This window comes from Nothoprocta perdicaria, unplaced genomic scaffold, assembly GCF_003342845.1.
Source record: "Nothoprocta perdicaria isolate Ctin4 unplaced genomic scaffold, notPer1 scaffold_191, whole genome shotgun sequence".
NCBI classification, from domain to species: Eukaryota; Metazoa; Chordata; class Aves; order Tinamiformes; family Tinamidae; genus Nothoprocta; species Nothoprocta perdicaria.
The window spans coordinates 530,194-552,751 of record NW_020455105.1 but is presented as its reverse complement, the minus strand read 5'-3'; the positions used below and the strand labels follow the sequence as shown (position 1 = coordinate 552,751).

Here is a 22,558-nt window from a genome sequence, read left to right as displayed (position 1 = left end):
AGGCTCTCAAACCTCTCTTTCAGCYTCAAGACAGCTGTCTTATGACAGTTCTTGAGAATGTATAACCTTGCAGTACAGGCACACCAATGACACAAGCAACTGTTTAATTCTGTGCAAAAGGTGTAGAAATTATATATCTGTGGAAGATTATTCTGTCCTGAGATTGTTTTAGAGTAAAAAACTGGCCTATTAATAAAAAGAGCTTTTTTTTTTTTTTAAATATAAATATACTTTCCTCCCAAATATATTTTCAGCCTGTACAGACAGAGAAAGAGAAACATAAGATGAAGAGGAGAAAATCAGATGGCAAAAATAAGAAAGAGGAAGAAAAACACAAAGCTCAAGAGTTGTGGAACAATTTTTCCTATTTTCCTGAAATCACCCACATTGTCATCAAGGACTCCACCGTTAGCATTAACAAGCAGGATAACAAAAGGATGGTAAGGACCACGGCTGGGTAGGTTTCCCTCCTCCAGGAAGAAGCTGTGGTGATGACACAGAGTTGTTGGGCAACGTGTGMCGAACGCTCTGAGAAGCACTCGCTGATGAGTGATCAGTGTGCTGATTTCAGTGCACAAATGCAAAAGAGTTAGTTAGAAGAGAAGCCTTTCAAGGAGGACAGCACTTCCTCCATCCTTCTTACTGCGTATTGCTGCTGTTCATCAACTTATTTTCCCTTTGAAGCCCCAAATTTAAGGAGGCTCCTTGCCAGGCTTCCCAGCCAGTGGCTTTCCTGTGTGCATCTTGGATAGCCAAAATCAGCTTCAGGAGGGAGGAACTTGGAAATGATGATGGAGGGAGAGAACACAAGTGTGGAGAGAATCTGAGCAGAAAGTTGGTTTCTAGACACTCAGTATTTGTGTCCCCTCTGCTTCCTTTTGCTGGGCTGCAGTTGTTTGAGTTTAGAAAGGAGCCACCAAAGTTCCCTTGGCTTCAAATCCAGGACCTGCGCCTAAGCTCGTGACGTTTTGCCAAGGCTGACATGAGAGTTCTCATGTAGGATTACAGCAGACCTTACATCATGCTGGGTAATTAAAGTTTCTAGCTAGTAAACAAGGGGGAGAGGGAAGGGAGAGAGAGGAAGAAACACACACAGTATGTTCCCAAAGTRTACAATTTTTTAGCTATCTCTTGCAATTAAAAACCAAGATAAAAATGAGAACACACARATTGCTTTGGAATGTTTTAACTATTCTTTTTAACTAAAATATCTTTTTCTATAGGAGTTAAAACTGTCCTCACATGATGAGGCCCTGTCATTTGCATCGTTGATAGATGGATATTTCAGACTTACAGCAGATGCTCACCACTATCTCTGCACAGATGTGGCTCCCCCGCTGATTGAGCACAACATAAAAAATGGATGCCATGGACCCATTTGGTTAGTGAGATGATTTTAGTTTTCCCACTCAGATAATTCATCCTTACACTTCTGTTGCATTTTGAATCCATTGAGGAAATTTAACATTTTGGTTTCAGTTCCATACTTCCCAGAAGTTACCAAAGGATTGTAGACAACATAGATACCATTAACCAATGCACCTGGCAGTAGTGGGTTTCATTTTTATGACTCCAAGCTCAATCTTTCCCACATGCTTATATAAACAGTTAGTTAGAGGAAGTTTGCTGAAAAGGGAGAAGCTCCCTCTTCTATGGAGCTGAAAACAGAGTTGCGTTTTCAGCAGTGCTGACTGTACTCCTGTTGCCTGCAGCAAAACAACAACAAAGCTCCCAAAACCTCCAGATAAACAAAACCAAGACAACTCAGAACACTAAAAAAAAATCCTTTCAGTAACAGCCTCTGAGTTGTACTGCTACATTCCTAATGGGTTGCAGTTTCATAATTGTGCCCGCTGTTACAAATGGCATATATGACRTGTGTGTATTGCAAATTATGTTTTAGTAATAATATAACAGTATAAATAATAGTGTAAATATTCCTAAGTTGCCRTAGTACTTTTGTGGATTTTGTGCTTTGGTGGATTTTATTAATAGTTTTAGGATGCATCTGCTCATTTGTCAGTTTTCCTCATTTGTGCATTAATTCTTTCAGTACGGAGTACGCCATCAACAAACTGCGACAGGAAGGGAACGAAGCAGGAATGTATGTGCTGAGATGGAGTTGCACAAACTTTAACCACATTCTCATGACTGTGACTTGTTTTGATGGCTCAGAGGTACGTCGGGTGTGGCATTACCAGCAGTTACCTGGTAATGAGTTAAAGAGTACCTGCTCTGGGCAACCCCTGTTGATATATTCCTGTTCTTTAGGACAGTCACTCTTCCCTTTCTTGGAAGCCAGCTGACTGCAGCAGAGGATACTCTTGTACTCATAGGTTCATTTTCTCTGGACTTTTGTGCTAGCTCTGAAATAGGACTCATTGCAGAGAATGTGTGCATGAATACGATTCAGATTAGGCTTTTTTTTTTTTTTTTGCATTACTTGTGAAAATTACATGTGAAAATTACACACAGACTTTGTGACTGCAATTTATCTACTACTTCATGCACATRAATTTAAATACATGAACGTGTTTCTACTGAGACACTGAAAAAGGATAGTGAGTGAGGACAGTTGGCTTCACGTGAAGAGCTCTGCAAAAGGAGTCATGCAGACAGCTTGTGGAATATATTTTGTAAAAGAAGAGAGTAATAAGGAAAACTTCAAGAGGTGGAATGTGTAAGAAAACCATATAGTCATCATTAAAAATAGAAAATAAGAATGTAATAATTATATAAATTATGTAAGAGTTGACACYAATTGGAAGCCTACAGCTGGCTTCCTATTTTTGGATGATATATGAACTTTTTATGGAACAATAATATTATCATAAAAGCTTACAAAACAATTTCCCTTTGAGAAAAAGATTACAAGAATGATTGAGGCCAAGAAAGGAAATCTGAAACAAAAGATATAAAATGATGGGAAAAAAACACCCTTGAGAATAGTAGCCRTTCCTTAGCATGGATAGAGGACCCTTCATTTGTGGTCCTTTGCAACAAGAAAACCCACAAACAAAAGAAAACAAAACAGAAAATCACTGTCTTAGGGCAACATAGGCATTGAAACAGGAAATGAGTTTTGTCATGGAAAATGTTCAAGCTTATTGCAAGGCTTACAGAGGAAAGGGAAGAGAGGGTTGTGTGAAACTACGTGACGTGAGAGATGAGGAAGCAGAGGACAGGCCTTGAAAGGGCACAGGCYTGAGATGGATAAGTATGAAGATCCATTCAGTCTTCTCCAGTGCCTTTGGATTAAATTGGAATTCTGGAGCAGAAGTCTGAAATCTTGTTGGTTCAGCTTGTTGAATAGCCCGAGTTGTGAACCGGAGTCGTGCTGTCTCTTGTTGAGACTTGGAAACCAAGGGCCAGATTGTGTGATTCTTGACTGAGCAGAGAGAAAAATCCTACTGAAAAGGGCTTCCCCTGCGCTGTGCTGTATGGCTTTAAACACATAAGCAGTAATTTGGACTTTTTAGATGTTTGCATTTTTATACTGCTCATCTTCCACTCTGTTTTTATGACCTTCATTCATGGGACCGGAGCTTTGGTTTGTAGAAACCCAGCTCAGGAGCTAGGCTTTAACTGGTCCTCGGTGTCGTTTTGAAGGCTTTTGGGGAGCTTTTGTGAGAACTTGCCTTGTATGGATTTATTAGCTTCTATGAACATTCTTTCCTTTTTATGATTAATATTTTGCCTCTTTCTCCCCTCCTTCCCTATTATCAGCTGTTAAATAATTCAATCCAGTATAAGAACTTCCAGATTGAAGTGGAAAAGGGCAAGTATTTCCTACATGGTTCAAACAACAATTTTTCATCCTTAAAAGAGCTGATGGATCACCTGAAAGGACAGATACTTCGGACAGACAACATAAGCTTTACACTGAAGAGGTGCTGCCAACCAAAACCAAGAGGTAGGTAGTGTTTGTCCCTTAAGAGAAACCAACTTTGTTGTTGAGAGAAGACAAATTTTAGAAATAGGAGGCATTCTTAGTAGGGTCTTTGTGTGAAAGTCTGTCACTTAAAAGAATTATACCTACCATAATGTTTCTTGCTTGTTRATTTAAGGAGAGTCTTGTCAAAGAGCAAAGGTAAGCACTGTGAACAAGATGCTGGGACTTTCCTTTTTGTGGTAGCAGCTCAGCCTGCTGCTGGTCACGAGCCTTTTTGGTATGAACTTTTCAGATGACAGTGAGAGAAGTTCAAGTTTGTCCTTTTGCACCTAAACATCTGGCCCTGCAGTATCAACAGCAGACGCAGAACTTCACGGTTGTTTAAAAAGAGAATGTCACAGCTGACTCACAGTCACGTGCTGAAATGCTGTGGTGAGACAGGGACCATATAAGGGTCTTCCTCTGCTCTGCGGAGTCACGTATGCCAAGAGTGCTGCCACACAGCACGCTGCTTTTCCTAACAGACGAAGGTTGCAACCTGCAGCACGTCATGCTGCAACCTTTGGGTTGAAGTTTGCTTGCTCTCATGATGACTTCTTGATGACTTCATGAGTCTTTCTGAAGCAGGGGGGAAGAGTTGGCCAGCTGCTGTTATCAAGCAGAACGCACATTACGCCAGCAGAGCTGCCTCTGAGGCCAGACACTGGATGGCCTGGGACAATCAGGCTTTTGTTAAACTGTCTGTGCCAACTCTTACTAGAATTGTTTGCTGTAAGCTGCGAGAGACTTGCAGCTTAATTTTGTATGAAAGAGGAAATACACAGTGGTGTGGTTCTGCTGATCAGATAGTGATTTCCTGTTAGAATAAGGGGAATAACTGAGCTACATAAATTATCTTCTTGTTTTGAAGGTTTTAGAGGAGAATGTTCTCTAGCAGGGCACTTGAGTTTATCCATACTTCTTGAGAACAGCGCTAGCTGTCTGGGGCATGGAGAGATTAAACACTTAGGCATTTGATTACATTTTAGTAGATGTATTTGGAATAAAATAAACAAAACAGGTCAATGAGTTGTTGTCCACCTACCTCTGATTTTCCTTGGCAGTAGTTCTGTTTCTTTTTTTAGGGCAGTCATGTCTCTAGGCTTTAGTGCATTATCCTTGAAGTTTCCAGTTCTCTCTCGTCATTTTTTTCCTTCTTTTTTTTTAAATTTCTATTTAATTAGTTATTCATAAAGCAGTAATGTGCTTAAGAAAAATAGTTTTACCAATCTGTGGTCCATGGCTGAATGTTTTAAGAGTGCTAAGTGATGGTTTTGTCTTGACATACATGTTCTGCTCCCAGTAATGGCAAGGTGAGATCCATACAGACATCCAAAACCATCGTATAGTGAGAAATAACTCCTGCTATCAAACTCAGGAAAACAAAATTCATACACAAGCCTTTTGGATATAATCATGCCATTCCCCTGATTGGAAGCAGCGGGGAGGTGGTGCTGGGCTTTTGTGTCTTTGCCTTCTGTTCATTCTCTCTAATGCAGGTTTTATGCTCTCGGAACAGAGACTGTTAGTGTTTCCCAGAGCACAAGACGTTTTTGAGGGGTAAAGAGAAGAAAAAAGGCTCCAGCTGCCTCTTACCACCTGCACACTGGAAAGGAGGCATTGCTGTCAGCAGGGGAGAGCACGCAGTATCAGGGACCCAGCTCTTTCTCAGTGCAGTAAACAGCATTTGCTTCTGCATTATACTCCCTTGTATGGCTGATTCCAAGTTTGTAAACATAATGTAAAATAGCTGTAGTTCTGTGAATTCTGTTGAATGATAGAACCAAAGTTACTTGAGCAGGAGCGAATTCCAAGTTTCCTTTCTCCCTCGAGCTCATCCATTTGGGAATTTACCTTGCATATACAGTCTTGTTGCTGGCTTAGAGAGATGATTTATGTAGCCATCTTGAAAAAGGCTTAAAGAGTACTTCTTCCCCTTGCCTTCCAGAGGTCTCCAACTTGCTGGTTGCAACCAAGAAGGCTCAGGAATGGCAGCCCACTTACCATTTAGGGCAGCTAAGTTTCCATCGAATCCTCAAGGAAGAAATCATACAGGTAGGTAGCTGCTCTTGGTCTCTTMTAGTGGAACAAATAGGGCAGGCGACCATGTCTGCTACAGTAATATAAAATCAGCACATTCTGCCTGGTTGGAGGGTTCTTTTATGCCCATTTCTCTTCAGCAAAACTTCCTTTAAACCTCAACTTTAGTTTAAACCTCAACTCAAGTTGCAGGAACTGCTTTTCCTACCCAGTTTGATTACTAAATATACCTGTATCTTTTGAAGCCTGATGTATGACAGAAATGGACAACTTAAGTTTTAARCTAAGATTCTACAGGAAAAAGAAATCTACAATATTCCAAAGCTCAGAAGGGTCTTGAAAGTCAAAATCTTGACTTTTAAAGTTATTTAACATGTAAGTTTCCATTTTTTCTGACAATCAGATGCAATTAGGGACCAGAATAAACTTCGAAAAAGCACAGAGTGACTTGAGTGCATGAATCCTRTTTAATGTATCTGGAAGTCTTTGGCTCCTAAGCCATGCAAGTTAGCTGAAGCTGGGCCACTGACTGGAGAGGACTATATGGAGTGGTTTTGCCTGGTATATTTACAGTCAACAYACAAACTTTTCCTGCAAAATTATTTCAAAATGGAATCTCCTRCTATTTGGGAGGAAGTTGGGAACCAACTGTTCCCAACTGTTGGAGTATTACTCCATGTAACTTTTGGGAAGTCATTAAATACTGCATCAATAGCTAATTATTGTAAATAAGAGGCCCATTTTTTTTTTTTTTGTGTATTATTTGACACTTAGTCTAGTGAAGTTAAGTCATGCTGAACCTGTTTGGTGCTAGTGGAGATGTAATATAGCATTAATATCAATGAGTTTCATAGGGGGGTGAATATATTCAGAATATTCCAGGGAAGAAAAGCAAGTGTCATTTTGTTTCTAACCTTGTAATAATTTTAGATGGCTAATTCTRAGAGAGATTACGGCACAGATTTGCCTATTCATGTAGATCTGTGCTTGCTTGTGTCATGTTTTGGTTTGAAATTTTGTGGTATATTACCTTTTAGGGTGAACATCTTGGAAGAGGGACGAGAACACAGATTTACTCAGGCATTCTCAACTACAAAGATGATGAGAGTGAAGGGTATCAAAATGAAAAAGAGATTAAAGTCCTTCTCAAAGTCTTGGACCCGAGCCACAGAGACATTTCTTTGGCAAGTTTGGTTTATTGTTTTTGTTCATTGGGGTTTTTTGGTGTATTATGCTGCAAACGATATTCCTAAAAATGTACATGTTAGCTTGACAAGTTAAAATAAAGAAATGGGTGTATACCAGGGAAAAGGGGAATTGCTGAAGGTATAAAGGCATAGCACATCCTGACACTGCTGATCCTGCACGTTACCAGAAAACAGTGCTCTCTTGCAAATGTTTTTGTTGCTTGGCACTGGGTACGTGTGAGGCGCTCGGCTGCCGCGCTCYGCAGCGCTTTGCTGGCTAATGCCCATCACTTCCCAACAGGCCTTCTTCGAAACGGCAAGCATGATGAGGCAGGTGTCCCACAAGCACATCGTCCTGCTCCACGGAGTCTGCGTCCGCGATGTAGAAAGTGAGTCCGGGTGGCGTCTCTAGAGAGGGCTCTTAAACAGCAGGCTTGGTAAGGACAGGGCAGCCCTTCGGCTCCGCACGGTGCTCCGGGATGGCTCATTAGCAGCTGGGTCCCCAACGTGTGTTCTTAATGCAGACAAAGAGAGCCAGAACAGCAAGGCGGCTGCAAAGTCCCTGCCACGGAYAAGCTTTCCCCGCCAGGGCTCAGCAAGGGCCTCGCGGGCTGGTTCCTCGCAGCAGCAGTGGAGTCAGTACAAACCCACCTCCCAAGAGACGCTGCTTCCCCGGGGAGGCTCTGCCTGCTGGCCTTCGCAAGGCTCTGGTCCAGAGTTAGTGCCCGTTGGCTGTRTAAAGCCTCACCTTTTAATTTGGACCATTCATGAGCAGTGAAATAAATTTTAAAGGTRGTGAAATAAAGGCACGTGATATCCAGCTGCCCTGGTAAAAAACGGAGGATGCTAAGGGGTGTCTCAGATTGCTGCAGGTTGTTATAATACTGACAAAAAGCATCTGACTTTATAGATATCATGGTTGAAGAATTTGTGGAATTTGGGCCTCTGGATCTATTTATGCATCGGAAAAGTGAAGTTCTTACAACTCCCTGGAAATTCAAAGTCGCCAAGCAACTTGCAAGCGCCCTGAGCTACCTGGTAAGACCTCTCGGGAAAAGTATTGCCTGTACCATGACGTGGATTTCATTGCATTAGTAATTAAATGAATTTCCTTTCTTAGATAGTAGCACTCTGCAATAAGAGATTTTCTTTTTGTATTCATTACATTGCTTTTAGCAGAGAGAAAGGCTTTCAGAGAAAATGATTAGGTCCTTTTCTGCCAGCACATAATATAACTTATGTGCTTATATTTACCACCAGTTCATGGTGTGTGCTTGGAAAATTCATAGCTACCTCTTTTGCAGTTATATTCTTTGTGAAGAAGGAATAATTTTGTTCTCTTTTTTTCTCCAAATGCATCAAAGCCTCTGAGTAAATATGCTAAAATCCAAGCACTCTGTTTCCCTGCTGCTTCTTCCCCTTGTTCTCTCTAGGATATTTGTTTCCAAGCTCCACTTTTTGTATTTCAGCTGGGAATAGCTTACACAGCCTTCCCCCCCGYGCTAGAGATTGTAGAGCACTTGCAGAGCATTGCTGGATTATTGCAATCCTTACCTTCTTTTTCTCTCTTATTGTAGGAGGATAAGGATTTGGTACATGGAAATGTGTGTACTAAAAACATGCTGCTGGCAAGAGAAGGAATTGACACCGAATATGGTCCGTTCATAAAGCTGAGCGACCCAGGGATTCCGATAACTGTGCTCACCAGACAAGGTATGGGAGGGGAATCAGATTTTTCTCTTCAACAGAGTGGGGTAGGAGAAGGGAAAAGATAAGATTTTAGAGCTTGTTATTTTAGAACCAGCTCTAAATTAAAGTAAGCATCTTTATAGATATGGAAGTTACACAGAAGTGATGGAGTGTTGTGGATAATGGGTGTTTATATTAATTTATCTGAAAAAGCTATGTTAGTGAGATGGCAGAGAAGAAATCTTAATTTCTGGTATCTAGCTGTTGATATCAACTCTAAAATGCTTTGGCTCTGTTTTATCTAAGAATGTGTGGAGCGAATCCCCTGGATTGCACCTGAATGTGTTGAAGACTCAAAAAATTTAAGCATTGCAGCAGATAAGTGGAGTTTTGGCACAACACTGTGGGAAATCTGCTATAATGGAGAAACACCACTGAAAGACAAGACGCTAGCAGAGGTAAAAAGCATGTACACAACTCTCGCCTTGAAATCTCAAGTGCTGTCTCCTTGGTGCTTCAGCTTCCATGCTTAATTCTGGCTGCTTTTAAGTCCCTAGGAAAAAGAATCAGCTCAGCTGAGCTTAATAAGTGGCGGATTCCATTTTAGTTACCGCAGGTGGCAGTGGCAATTCTTGTCCTTGCAACAAAGATTGCTAATTATTGCTTCCCCATTGGCCTTGTTGGTGATTTTCAAGACTCGGTGCAGTAACGGTTAAAAGATGCCCTGATGCTGCTGATCCCACCTGTTCTCTCCTAACCCTTCTGTCCAGCCTGAAGCATTTTGCAATTACARTCACATCAGACTCCTCCGTCCCACAGCCACCTCTGGTGAGGCGAGTGAAACCAGCCCCAGGCATGGAGAGGAGAGGATGCCATCAGTTTTGGGGTGCTGGAGCACAGCATTACCCAGCCAGTACTAGACAGAACAGCTACTTTTTTTTTTCTGCTTCTTTTAGGGGTAATTTTACTATGCTGCCCAGACTCAAATTGTACCACCAGGACAGYAGGTAGTTGCTTGTGCAGCTGGATTCGGTTTGATATTTTCAGCTTGTCTCCTGAATGTCTCAGCTGTGAACTGCTAAGCAGCAGTGCTCGCTCATGCTTTTGACGGCTCCCTCCTCTGCTCCTGTTCCTGCAGCAGGAGCCGTTTCCAGTGTGCAGGGCTGGCAGGAACACGCATTCCTCCTCCCAAGAGCAAGGGCCCCGCTCGCTGCCCTGTCTGCTCTGCCTCCCAGCACTGCGATGCTGCTGCCTCCTGCTTCTTTCCTGCTTGTTTCTCCTGGACATTAATTCAGACCCAGTCTCCTGTGGGATACCAGTTAACCCCTCCAGCTGGTTCCCCAACGGGAAGCATTTCCAGCTGCCCATTTGTCCCTAGCCGTGTGTGGTTGATACAGTGACACTGGTGTCTGGCAGGAAAGCCRCTTCGGAGGGGTTGAAGGATGCAGCTCTTCTTCCAGAAGCATCAGGTGGTCTAAGTGGTTGCTCTGAACTACAGCAGGCCCAGCAGAAAGCAGAGCTGCTGGTCCATGGTGTAGCAGTGCTGCTGCAGGAGGACTTTCTTGCTTTGCTGAAGTTAAGAGAAAGGTCACAGTTTTTTATGGTCCCCTCTGATGCAGAGCATGGGTTTATTCACTTGAAACACCTCCATATATTCTGGCTTTCCATTTACACCTTGCAGAAGGAGCGGTTCTACGAGGGCCACTACATGTTGGCAACRCCGTCGTGCAAGGAGCTGGCCGACCTGATGAAGCAGTGCATGAACTACGACCCCAACCAGCGGCCCTTCTTCAGAGCCATCATGAGAGACATCAACAAGCTGGAGGAGCAAAGTGAGGCGCGCTCGGGCGCACGGCGGGGAGGGCTCTGTCCGTAGCCAATGGAAATGGTCTTTCCTGTAGATAAATGTTTAATTTGTACTGAATGTGCCACTTGTGGTGCGGTTTCGTTTGGTATTCCACAAAACAGCTTAAGTTAGTTKGATCTTGAGCCTTTCCATAGGCCTTTGTTGACTGCCAGTATTAACTTAGCTAACTGATTCCTGGTTCACCTTATACTGATACTACTAAAGAACAATTAAAGGAAGATTGGTGTCTAATAGGGTTAACAGTTCACTTCCCATGCCTGGATAATCATAAAAGCTGCATGACTCCTGCAGACCTGGATGGGAGGCATCAAGTGTAACCAGATCCTTGGCACAAATGAGCAAAGGAAACCTGGAAGCGGCTCCAGCAGGGAGCCCATGAAGTGAGACGGGACGTGCAGCAAGTGAAAGGCTGTCATGTAAAAGAGAAGGAATTTTCTGTTTAGAGATAGGCAGGATTTAAGTAAGARAAGTTTGACAGGAAGGAGGGACACAGGCTAGTAGTGGGGGTGGGTGGGTGGGGGGCGCCACTGGAGATGAGCATGACTTTTCCAAGTGGGAAGATGAAGACAATGTCCTTTCAGGGATCTGTCCAACTTGGGACTCTCTTTCCCCTGCCAGATCCTGATATCGTCTCTGAGAAGAAGCCTGTTACAGAGGTCGATCCCACGCTCTTTGAAAAACGATTCTTGAAGCGAATCCGTGACCTGGGGGAGGTAGGTGACACRGCAGCTCCGGGGCTCTAGGCTGGGAAGCAGAAAGGAGCTTTTCTGGGCTGGCTTGTCCTCCGTCCAGCCAGCGCTGAGCGTGCAGAGCGGCCGCGTTCGTACCTGAGCAGGGAGCACGGTAAGGGGGCAGCACGAGTTGGGGACCATGTGGCTGTTCAGGGCTAACGGGGCACAGCTGCATAGCCCCACTATGGAAAGGAGGCGTATCCTGTATGGGAACATGGGCAGTGTTCCATGGAAGTCGAGGGTGGCCTGATCCAAACTGCAGTGCTGTTTCTGATCTCTTTATTTTTAATAAAAGTGTGTGTGTGTGCTCCTGCACAGTACCATCCTCTGTGCATCTCGGCAGCAGCATGACTCAGCGGAGCCCMGAGTGGTGCCTCATGGCATGAGGACTCATGAGCACTGCCATCACTAACGCTCGCCCTTGTTTCTCCTATAATTTAGGGGCACTTCGGCAAGGTTGAACTCTGCAGATACGACCCAGAAGGCGACAATACAGGGGAGCAAGTGGCAGTTAAATCCCTAAAGCCAGAGAGTGGCGGGAATCACATTGCTGACCTGAAGAAGGAAATTGAAATCTTGAGGAATCTTTATCACGAAAACATTGTCAAGTATAAGGGAATTTGCACAGAAGATGGTAAATCCTACAAATACATGCCTTAAGTGTTTTTTTTTTTTTTTTTTTTTTTTTTTACGCAAACAACCATGCTTCCTGTCTTTAAGAGTTAACACTTTTTTCATTTTCCATGGAGGAGGCAATTTATCACTACGGGCAGACTGGATTCTGTGTCCCAGGAAAGAGCTGACCACTGCAGCCCAGTTACAGCCCCATAGACCCACAGGGCGCTGTTAGAAGCATATAGTCTTCATAGAAAAGAGTCATTGTTCCTTATATTTTTCATTTCTAATAATGATTTTTTAAAGTCACTATTTATGAATATTATTGGTGGTGCGTGGAAGAGATGCTGCTCTGGCAGTGGCAGCTAATTAGSTGCCATTAGTGTCCGGCTGTGGCTGCCATACAGATGCTAATGTAAAGAAACAGCTGAGCAGCACTATGAAAACTTATTGGTGAGGGTGATTTGCCTACAAAGTAAATGTGTTATGTTTTCAGGAGGAAGTGGGATTAAACTCATCATGGAATTTCTTCCTTCTGGGAGCCTAAAGGAGTATCTCCCACGGAACAAGAACAAAATCAACCTCAAACAACTTCTCAGATACGCAGTTCAGATCTGCAAGGTGAGCCTGGCAGCAGCATCTTTTATTTGGTTATTTAATGCTTATGGTTAATTAGCTTAAGACACTGTTTAATAGAGAAATTGGGAGGTGTGGGGGAGAGGCTCAGGGCCTGAACAAAGCCCTTCTCCTTGCTCTGTCTCCAGGGATGTGAGGCCTGAGGCAGCCGGCCCAGTGCTTCAGCTGCTCTTGGCCCAGAGAGCAGCGGGGTCTAAGCGCGAGCCCCCTTTGCATGAAAGAGCTCTCTAAGAAGTAGAAGGGGCTCCTACTGCAGAACTGAAAGTATTAGGGAAGAGGGAGAAGTGCATTTTTAGAAAGGGAATGTTGGCACAAGACCAATGAAAGGGAAGTTGGAAAAATTGCAACGTCTCTGTTGGAGAAACCAGCATAAAAGGTGTTCATTCCTCCTAGGGAATGGATTACCTGGGCTCCCGGCAGTATGTTCACCGGGACTTAGCCGCAAGAAACGTCCTYGTCGAAAGCGAGAACAGAGTGAAGATCGGAGACTTTGGCCTCACCAAAGCAATAGAAACCGACAAGGAGTATTACACCGTCAAGGACGACCTCGACAGCCCYGTGTTTTGGTAATAACATAAAACTTATTTACTTTCAGTGACCCAACTGTGCACTAGAGTAACTTGGCTGCTCCCATGGACTTTGGTTGCCTGAAAGTTTTCCTTGTTTGATAATAATTAAAATAAACATACATGGAAGAGGCATGTGGGGGACTAATCAGCAGGGGCACCATTTACTTCATCCTGGCCTTAATGGTCCATTTTCCCTCTATTTGAGAGGGTATTTTGGGTCTCTGTTAGTTTCGTAGTGGTTTGCTGTGGAGCGGTTGCAGCTGGTTCACCACTTAGGCAGCATCCCTATGGGTGTGTGTGTGGGGGGGGGGCATATGTTAATGTATATGTCCAACTGCATGAAGGCAGCCGTCTTTAGCTAAAGGTTAGCGCTGCAGGCGSGTTGCACACGTGAGGGCAGCTCTGAGCACTTGGAAACCCCATTAACGGCAGCGCGGGGCGCCCGCAGGTACGCGCCGGAGTGCCTGCTGCAGAGCAAGTTCTACATCGCCTCCGACGTGTGGTCCTTCGGCGTGACGCTGTACGAGCTGCTCACCTACTGCGACTCGGAGTGCAGCCCCATGGCTGTAAGTGCTGCGCAAGCGGCTTCCACTGTGCTKCGTTTGGGGAGGAAGGAGGGTGGGAAAGAGATGGAATCCATTTCTGGTACCTGGACAATCCTTATGGGCATCTTTCACTCGAGACCCTGCACCARGGTAAGTTGTGGTGACTGCATGTCCTGGTGAGGAAACTACTTTTACAGATTTTGTTCTGTTTTCTCACGTGCCTTATATGACATGTGCGTCTGCTTAAGTATCTACTGTAAGATGCCATCTTGACATCAGATGGGTTTGGATTTAGAGGAGAAGCGATGGCACCGCTGACTCCTGCTCTTCACACAGGAATTCCTGAAAATGACGGGTCCCACGCAAGGGCAGATGACAGTAGCGCGGCTTGTCCGGGTGTTGCAAGAAGAGAAGCGGCTGCCACGTCCCCCCAGCTGCCCCGAGGAGGTAACTGCACCCCGAGCCCTCGGAAAGGGGCTCCTGCTCCCTGTGAGGCTGGAGAGGCAGTGAGCGCCTCGTGGTTGKGGGCTGGCCCTGCGAATCTGCCCCTTTGTTTTGAATGGAGGAACAAAGGGAAAGCGTTTTAAAAAACTGTTCTTATTTTTCCTTAGGTGGACCAGCTGATGCGGAAGTGCTGGATATTCAAACATGACGAACGGACAAATTTTCACAATCTGATTCAAGCATTTGAAATAATTATGAATAAAATGTAATTTTTTTTCAATATACTGTCAGTACTTCAAATGTGTGTCAATATACAAATGCCCTGGATCTTTCATTTTTTAACTACTGTAATTTGTATTCTGACTGTGCTAATGTGCTTAAAGGATTCTTTTTCCAACAGTTTTCCTTTTTTATTTTAACTTGGTCAACAGTTGGATCAAATTAATTAAATGGTAACTCCTTTTGCTGCAGTTATTGCAAGACATTCTTATCTTTCTTTGATGAAGGTAGTTACAATTTGAAGTATCCTGGCTGAACACAAACTGAAAGAATGGTCTCAAAACTGCTCTGGTTCTCAGCGCACATAAACTATCTGTATGTACCCTCTAAAAAGGCAAGTTTGTTGTTCATGCATATTCCTCAAATACCAAAATCAGGGCACGCAAGAGAATTTACTGTCGCAATTCAGTAATTTTTACGGGGATCTTGAAAAAGCTTTTTTTTTTTAAATTCTGGCTGACAAGCAGCTGCCACGTGCACTTAAATTTTATTAAAAAGACCAAAAAAAAAGAAACCAAGGGAGGCGCAGTAAGTCAGGCAGCAGGTCTGAGTGGGTCTCACACCTTAAAAACATTATTTGTGTGTCATGCTCCTCTCCCAAAGCATCCATCAGGATGCGTTAAGTGCATTTCCTGGAGAAAACCCTCGTCTTAGGCAAACGCAAGCTCCGGCCGCAGCCCCACCTGCTCGAGCTGCCGCGGAGCAGACGCGCGGGGCCGGGTCCCTGTGTCCCGCGGGCGCCGCCGGAGCGGCCGCCGCGCCGGTGCTGCCCGCAGCCAAGGCWCTGGCCAGCGCGTAAAGCAATTCTGGCAGTGTCGCTGTAGAGCACTCGGGCCAAAAGCGAGGGTAGGAGCTAGACTGTTCCTGCGTGCTAAAGAGTTAGGCTTTAATAATAACAGCATTGGACTTKAATTTGACTTACGGACTCAAAGCGTGCAATTGAGAAGCGTTCACCRAGGGACAGTAAAAGCCAGAGGCCGGCGAGGCCAGACTGGGGCCACGTGGGGTTTGACTGGTCCGTAAAGCGGGCTGCAGGKGGCACGGCCGGCCCCTCGGCCGCCGGAGCAGCCCTCACTGCAGCTGGGAGCTCGCGCTGGCCCCGTCCCACGCCTGGGCTCCGGCCTCTTCCCAACCAAACCTGGCTTTGAAAACGCGCTGAGGAAGTAATTCTGGCAATAACTGAAAGATGTCTTTAAATATATACATATATATATATTATATATAAACCCTGTAATTAGGAGCTGCCACCAGGTCAGATTTATTTTTACAGTATTACCTGTCTTTCTGTATGTCCGTGATGACTCTGATTTAAAGCTCTAAGCACTTTGTTACTCTTTATACGAAGCTAAATAAAGTTTTGTTTTGTTTTGTTTTTTCCTCCACGTGCCTGTTTTAATTGTAAATAAAACAAAGAATAAAACCGAGGAAGGTTTTCTTTTTTAAAGTATAACCACTGGTTAACAGAAGCTGTTGTCTTTAAAGCCGCCTTCCCTACATTAACTGATTACCGGCGATGTTTCCCCGCTCAAGTCACCAGCAGTTCATTTCTGCTGACAAGGGTAAAGCTCTGGGGAAGCTGCCTGCACACACAGCTCCAACCAAACACTGCAGGTGATTTTACCCGYACACACACGTAGCATCGCAGGCAGGCGAAACATCCCTAAGCTGCCCTGCAGGCAGCCCCCGACGGGACTAGTGCCGGTGTCTGCGCTGCCCGCAGTGCCTGTGCGAGGCACCCCTTGGGTAGGAGCGCTCTAAAGAAAGACACAAATTTTAAAGCTGCATGTCGCAGTCACAGCACAGAGCTCAAAGGCAGCGTCCAAGACATTTTCTTAAAATTTTCATTTTCTTAACAGGACTGCAGGAACCTGCACAGTGGTTAAATTTGCCAGCCAGCCCTTACGGCCTTGGCATTAACGGGATCGAATCCCAGGCTCGGAGCAGCGGGAGTGGCCGTCGCGGTGCCTTGGAGCAGCCTGGTCACAGCTGACCTGCCTGCAACTCTCACACCAGAAATAACCAATTCCAAGCCGCCAGCTACAGCGATGCGGAGCAGACAAGAAACAGGAGCCGTGGGCACTTCATCCATGCAAGAAAAAAAAATCAGTTACTAAAAAAGCCACCTAAAAGCAGCAGGATACCATGTGGCACCTCTGCGGCTCTGACCCGATGCGTTTCCAGCAAACCGGCTTTGCCAGCGCAGCCTGCTCTGATGCACGGGGAGGCTGCATGACCTTGCACCGCTCCTGTGCCTCCCCACACACATACAGTCACGCTGCGTTAACTCAGTCCTGCAAAAGGTTTCAGCTCCTGGCCGATCAGGAGGGACCGAGGAGGAAGCCTCCAGGCCGGCCCCCACCTACCTGCTCCGGCTGCTCCGATGGTGCAACACAGCACGCAGCAGAGCCGCTCGCTTTTAACAAACGTTTATTGAAAACAGCACAGAGGCTCTACATACACAGGGTAGGTCTTCATTCCAGGATGAAGAGCAAGTATTAAAAATATAAAGGCTGTAAATGCAGAGGTCTTAATCCTGGAAAAAGCAAGATTGTGGAAAAAAACACATTCTTGAGTTTTTTAAAAAATTACTACCACGATGTCTTCATCTTTAACGTGTTCAGCCTGAAAGCCAGAGCAGGGCTCCGAGGTTGTCACGGAACTCACCCCTGCCACCACTCGTTCCGTGACAGAGGTCCATCCTCAGTGTTTTTATTGCTTTTGGCTGGTAGGTTGCTAAAACTCACCCCGTTRTTTTCCTCCTGCGTGTCCGACTGCTGTTCGTTTCGGCGGGATGCGGAAGGGGAAAGGTGGGTGCATCCTGCAGGAGTCCCCCCGAGGCGGCTGCGCTGGCACCCACAGGTGCCGGGCGACTCCGGCTACTGTGTGGAGGCTCCGTGGGGATCCGCGTGCCCCGTGTGGGAAGCGGCGCCGGCTGAAGCCAAGGCAGCAATAAATAGCAGCGGCTGCGGCGGCCGGGGCTCAGTCAGTAAACGCGCTTCTTCTTCAGCGAGGACTCGGCGTAGCGTGCGGCCGAGCCCGGCAGCTGCGGGGCCAGGCACGGCGCGGCGCCGGGCTCCGGCGAGGCGACGAGCGCCGGGCAGCCCCGCTTCTCGCTGCGGCTCGCGGCCACCTGCGGGCRACAGGCTCGTGAGCGAGCGCCGGGCACCGTAAATAAAAGGGGAGCACTGCGATAGACCTGGGGCCTGAGACTGTGCCCCGAGACCTSCAGGAGGAGGAGAAGCCCCGAGCGAGCAGGGCCCGCGTCACCATCACCTCGGTCTGCGTTACGTGGACTTCCAGCCTGGGCTCTAGGGCCTCCTTTGAACCCGCTCTCTACTTGCACAGCATCTCCCCCTTGGTGGAACCAAAGGGTCTCCTGGGCCCAAGAGAGCAGGTTCTGTCTGTGGGCCTGACTGACACTGGCCTCTGGTTTCTGGCACCCTCCTCAAGTGAAAGCCACTTCCCAGGTGGCTTTTTTCTCCCAGGGCCTACTTAACAGCAGGTAACCAGTAGCAGTTTTGCTGCCACCACTGCCAACTTCAGAGATTCACCCCAAAGGGCCTCGCTGCCTGTCACAGAGCCCATCTACAAGGCAGGTGAAAACCTGGAACAGCGTGAGCTCCCTCCTCCTCCTCCTCGTCCTCCTCCTCCTCACTTCATGCTTTCTTCACCGACCTCCTTATCGGCTGGGTCATCCCCACAGGCGCCGCCTCCCCGAACTCTGCTCCCAACCTCCAGCCTCTCCCTGGCAGTAACGGGGCTGGGCGCTGGGCAGTGCAGCCTGTGCCAGGTGGGAAGCTCTGCGCGCTGCTCCTGCCTCCAGGGACATGGGAAGCGCCCCTGGCTTCTCCGTGCACACGGGAAGGAGAGCAACGTGTGGGCCCGGAGCGGCCCGTGTGCCGCGGAGCCGCTCGGGGGCAGCAGAACCCAGGGAAGCGCCGGCGTCTGCAGCCCCTCCGCAGGGACCTGGTGTAGCTCCCACTGCGGACGGGCCCCGCGCTGACGGCTCAGAGAAAACACACTCAGTAATTCACGTTGGTGCAACAGGGCAGCAGCCCAAGGGCACTCGGCTGCTGAAAGGAGCAGTGTGCAATCCAGAGCAGCTCCGGCACACAGCGCCTTCTCGGGCACCAYGTAGGATTTCTTTGCATAATTCCTTGGAAAAAAACCAAACCAAAACAAAGACATCGGTTGCACAAGGGCTATGCAATGGCCTGGCAGAAAAACACTCCTCAGAGTCCTGCTCTGGCCTGTGCAGTGTTATATACCTGAGCATAAGGCTGACACCACTGCTGAGCTGCCTCCTATAAAGAAGGAAAAAGATCTCTTCCCATTAGCTGCCTGCTACAGTTAAATGAGAACAATTCCTACCACCTCGCAGGACATGGGAATGGATTAAAGGCAGAGCTCTCCAAGAAGCACCAGAACACCCTCAGCAGCAGCACTGCTCAAACTAAACATTTAAAGCCACGTTAAGTGCTTAAAAGATCCAGAAGGCCCCACAGTCTCGGCGCACACGCGGGGTGCAAGGGGGAAGGATGTGCAGCATCTCTGCACCGCAGGGACACGGCCCGTGTCCTTCGTGCTACTCATAAATAACATTAAATAGTGCAATAGTGCTATTTTTTAAACAGGATTTTAAGGACCTAGGGATGGGAATTGTCTTYAGGAGGCATCAAAATAAACCTGAAGTTAATAATCAGGTTTGGGCAAGACACTCCAGACTAGGTCCYGTAGTTGCAGCTCAATCTCTCCTGCTCCTCTCACTGGATTCCYGATTGGGAATTCCAACTTGGAAGGATGGTCCTGGCAAAGCTGCCTGTTGCAGCAAACGCTCCCTGGGGTCCTGTCCCACGGAGCCCACACGAGGGCTTCCCAGAGCAGCCCCAAGACTTTTATATAGAAATTACAATAGCGCTATTATCCATTTCCCATATGTGCTCTGCATACGGCTAAAATCATCTGCACTGCCATATTCCGTATTATTAGTCCCCGCAGTCATTAGCAGCCCTACTAGTAGAGCCCTATTAGCCGTGACGGCTAATGAACACAGAGGAGTCCCGGCGCCCGTGGAATTCACCGCTCGCTGTCAGTGCTCTCTGATCCGGCGCAGTCTCCACTTCCATGGCCATACTTGGATCACCAAATGCTACATATGGTAAAGAAATCCTATGCAGCGAAACCGACTGGCAGAAGGTGGAAAAATTCCCAAAGCTGCACTAGAACTTCTGGTACCGAGACCACACTCCTCTCGGGGATGTAGCCAAAGCCCAGGAAAACTGCTTTGGGAAGGGAAAGAGGAAAAAATGCATGGTGCTGAAGAGAAACACAGGCCAAGCCAGAAGTTATATGAAAATAACCCTCTGGCTGACTGTACTGAACTCAGCACAGGTTCTGGAAAAGCAATCTTCCAACAATGTGACCTGCAGCAGGGAACATACAGAGGCTTTTCCTGACTGGGATCAAGTGCCCTTTGTGCTAAATCTCTTCTGTGGCCCTCCCAGCCAGCAGTGAGGAGGATGTTCAAGGTCTAGGTTGGAGGAAGGCCTTGGATCCTGCAAGGGTGGTTGCTGATGCCAGCAACCCCCTCCAGCTCCATGCTCACCTAGCAGGTTGCCCGTCTACCAAGAGGGGCATTGGAAAGTCCACAGAGAAAAACACCAGCCAACGTTAGGCCCCAAACAAGGGCTCTATGAGCAATCTGCCAGAACACCTTCTACCAGAGCGCYGAGGGACCAAGCAGGCTCCAGAAGAAGGGAAGTGCTGTGAAACCTCTTACCTGGGTGTACTCCCCGTGCTGCTGAGAGTAACCGAAATAATTCTCTGCTCCGTGTTGTGATGCAGCTCCCTGAGACGCAGCAGCATCGAAGATGTGGTTTGCAAGTSCCGTCTGCTGCGGCGGACTAGAGGCTTTGCTGGCAGCTGCTGGTCACACACAAACAACACCCGGTCACCTGAATGGCACAACTCAAACCGTTCAGTCCTGGCACATGCCAGCATGGCAATATTCTGGCGTAACAACAGAAATCTGCTGCTTCTGATTGTGCTGCACTCAAATTCAAACACAGGGGTTTGAGGAAAATATTACGGGAATAAAGGATATTGCACTGTGAAGACAGAGTATAGGATTTCATTAAAGACAAATGTTGTGGTCACTCAAATCACCTGCCAAGCAGAGTAACAATTTGCCACATTTTGGTTAAGAAAACTTCCTGTGAGGCCTGCTGAACGGTGGCTTACCTGGGAGACACAAACCAGGCAACACACTTGCCAAATTCAAGTAGGGGTTGGTACTCAGGCGTATTTCCTTTGGTGGTTCTCCCAGCAGCGAGGTCTGTTTTTTCAAGGGAGTCTGTGAAATAATTGCAGAGGTATCATGTGTCAGCATGCTTTATACTCCCACATTTGTCAGAAAGAAGATATGAGGCCCAGCATGATTTTGGGGAAAAAAATGTATAGTTCTGTGAAAAGCAACAGGATTTTTTTTTTGCATAAACACTAGGGACACATTGACTGAATACACTGCCTAGATATTTTCCTCGCCAAATAATTGTTTTCTAGGAAGGTGTCTCTGTAAACTCTAATTTACCGAGGAACACAAAAAAATAAAAGCAACGCAAACCCCACACACTCAAGCAAATGCCTGGAAACCACTGCAGCAACCACAGATGAAGGGAATTGGCAGCACGTACAGAGCCAAACGAAACGCAGAGGCAAATGGAGCAAACGGAGGGCAGACGAGTGCTCAGATGGGAATGTGGGCGCCCCGATGCCCCCCGACTGCTCTGTCCACCAGCCCTCGTTCCGATGGGGAAAAATGTTCATGAGCAGACACGGAGCACGAGGACGGACTCACTTCTCCACAGCACCCAGGGCGCTTTCCTACGAGGGCTGGGGAGCGAACCGGGGAATGGCCCCGGGACAGGGAAGGGCTCTCTGCGGAAAAGAGGAAAATGGGTAGGTAGAGACAAACAGTTCATGGGAAGGACGAGCAGAGCTGTCCTGAGGGGGAAGTTGTTGCCAGGAGCTGCTCGTTTCACTGGCCATGTGGCTCGGTACAACCAAACATTGTGTTGAATGCACGAGCAGTAGGGTTGTTYATAACATTGGAAAAAGCCACCAAAAATAGGGTGGAAATAAGCGGTCAGGTAAGCAAGTTAGATAGCCCGTCTGAAATACATAGCTCCAAGATATTTATGCAGCAGCCTACGCTAGATATAGTCCACTGATTTTTCCAAGGAAAAGATCCCATTATTTAAAAGCTGAAGAAATAGCATTAATCTTCAGCTTTTCACAAACTGTGAGCCCAGTTTTCAAACACTGAAAACTTCAGCGGAGCTTGGAGTTCTTAATCTGGACACAAAAACTGGCATTTAAGATAGGGTGACTGTTCAGTATCAGCGGGCAAGCGGTGGATGTCTTATTAAGGAAGTGATTTCTGCAAATGGGGCCATCTGTCTGCGGATGCGGAAAAGGAAACAATTAGAACATCTACCAGAAAGGAACTTCTCATCATAAACAACACATTCCTTCCTAACTACTGAACTCACACACTGATTTTCTATAGGCACAAACACACCTCTTCGGTACTTTATCCATATGTAGATATACATATGCCTGTAAAGCACAGGCATAAAAATGCAGAATCACTCTTCATTGTAGTAAAAAGTGATTTAAAAAAATAAAACAGTGCCCTTTCTGAAACAGGACCAAATCTGTCAGAGCTGTGTAAAGAACAGAGCCACCAATGCCCCGTGGAATCTAGTCACTCCAGTTGCTTTAGGAAAAAATGTAAGGAAAATGGAGATCTAATCTGAATTAAATAAGATCTTCTTGTTTCCATGTATATGCCAAAGTACATCATATAAAAAAAAGCAAAAGCATGGACCAAATTCTATTGATCGCAGGAAATACAGAAAAAAAAAATCAATTTTGGTTCAGCCACTCCCCCTCAGGCTTGGGGAAATAAATAATAAAACTGATTTCAGATTGGAAAGATGATAATAAATGAAAAGGGGAAATATA

At 46.4% G+C, this 22,558-nt stretch overlaps 2 protein-coding genes across 2 annotated transcripts in view; one reads left to right on the top strand and one right to left on the bottom strand.

The window, feature by feature from the left end:
- Positions 1-15,900, top strand: part of JAK1 (Janus kinase 1) — a 41,510-nt gene extending 25,610 nt beyond the window's left edge. Inside the window, exons 9-26 of the mRNA XM_026037140.1 lie at positions 255-440; positions 1,224-1,381; positions 2,054-2,177; positions 3,727-3,913; positions 5,880-5,986; positions 7,009-7,155; positions 7,460-7,547; positions 8,069-8,196; positions 8,736-8,871; positions 9,154-9,305; positions 10,529-10,679; positions 11,333-11,427; positions 11,887-12,079; positions 12,557-12,681; positions 13,090-13,262; positions 13,714-13,831; positions 14,147-14,257; positions 14,422-15,900. Of these exons, the coding sequence (XP_025892925.1) occupies positions 255-440; positions 1,224-1,381; positions 2,054-2,177; positions 3,727-3,913; positions 5,880-5,986; positions 7,009-7,155; positions 7,460-7,547; positions 8,069-8,196; positions 8,736-8,871; positions 9,154-9,305; positions 10,529-10,679; positions 11,333-11,427; positions 11,887-12,079; positions 12,557-12,681; positions 13,090-13,262; positions 13,714-13,831; positions 14,147-14,257; positions 14,422-14,523 (2,481 nt within the window). The 3' untranslated portion in view covers positions 14,524-15,900. The remainder of the gene's footprint in view (positions 1-254; positions 441-1,223; positions 1,382-2,053; positions 2,178-3,726; positions 3,914-5,879; positions 5,987-7,008; positions 7,156-7,459; positions 7,548-8,068; positions 8,197-8,735; positions 8,872-9,153; positions 9,306-10,528; positions 10,680-11,332; positions 11,428-11,886; positions 12,080-12,556; positions 12,682-13,089; positions 13,263-13,713; positions 13,832-14,146; positions 14,258-14,421) is intronic.
- A 1,173-nt stretch (positions 15,901-17,073) lies between these two features.
- RAVER2 (ribonucleoprotein, PTB binding 2) overlaps positions 17,074-22,558 on the bottom strand; it is a 28,478-nt gene continuing 22,993 nt past the window's right edge. The window contains exons 10-12 of the mRNA XM_026037195.1: positions 20,774-20,885; positions 20,313-20,458; positions 17,074-17,663 (exon numbers count right to left, since the gene is read on the bottom strand). Coding sequence (XP_025892980.1) covers positions 17,517-17,663; positions 20,313-20,458; positions 20,774-20,885 — 405 coding nt within the window. The 3' untranslated portion in view covers positions 17,074-17,516. The remainder of the gene's footprint in view (positions 17,664-20,312; positions 20,459-20,773; positions 20,886-22,558) is intronic.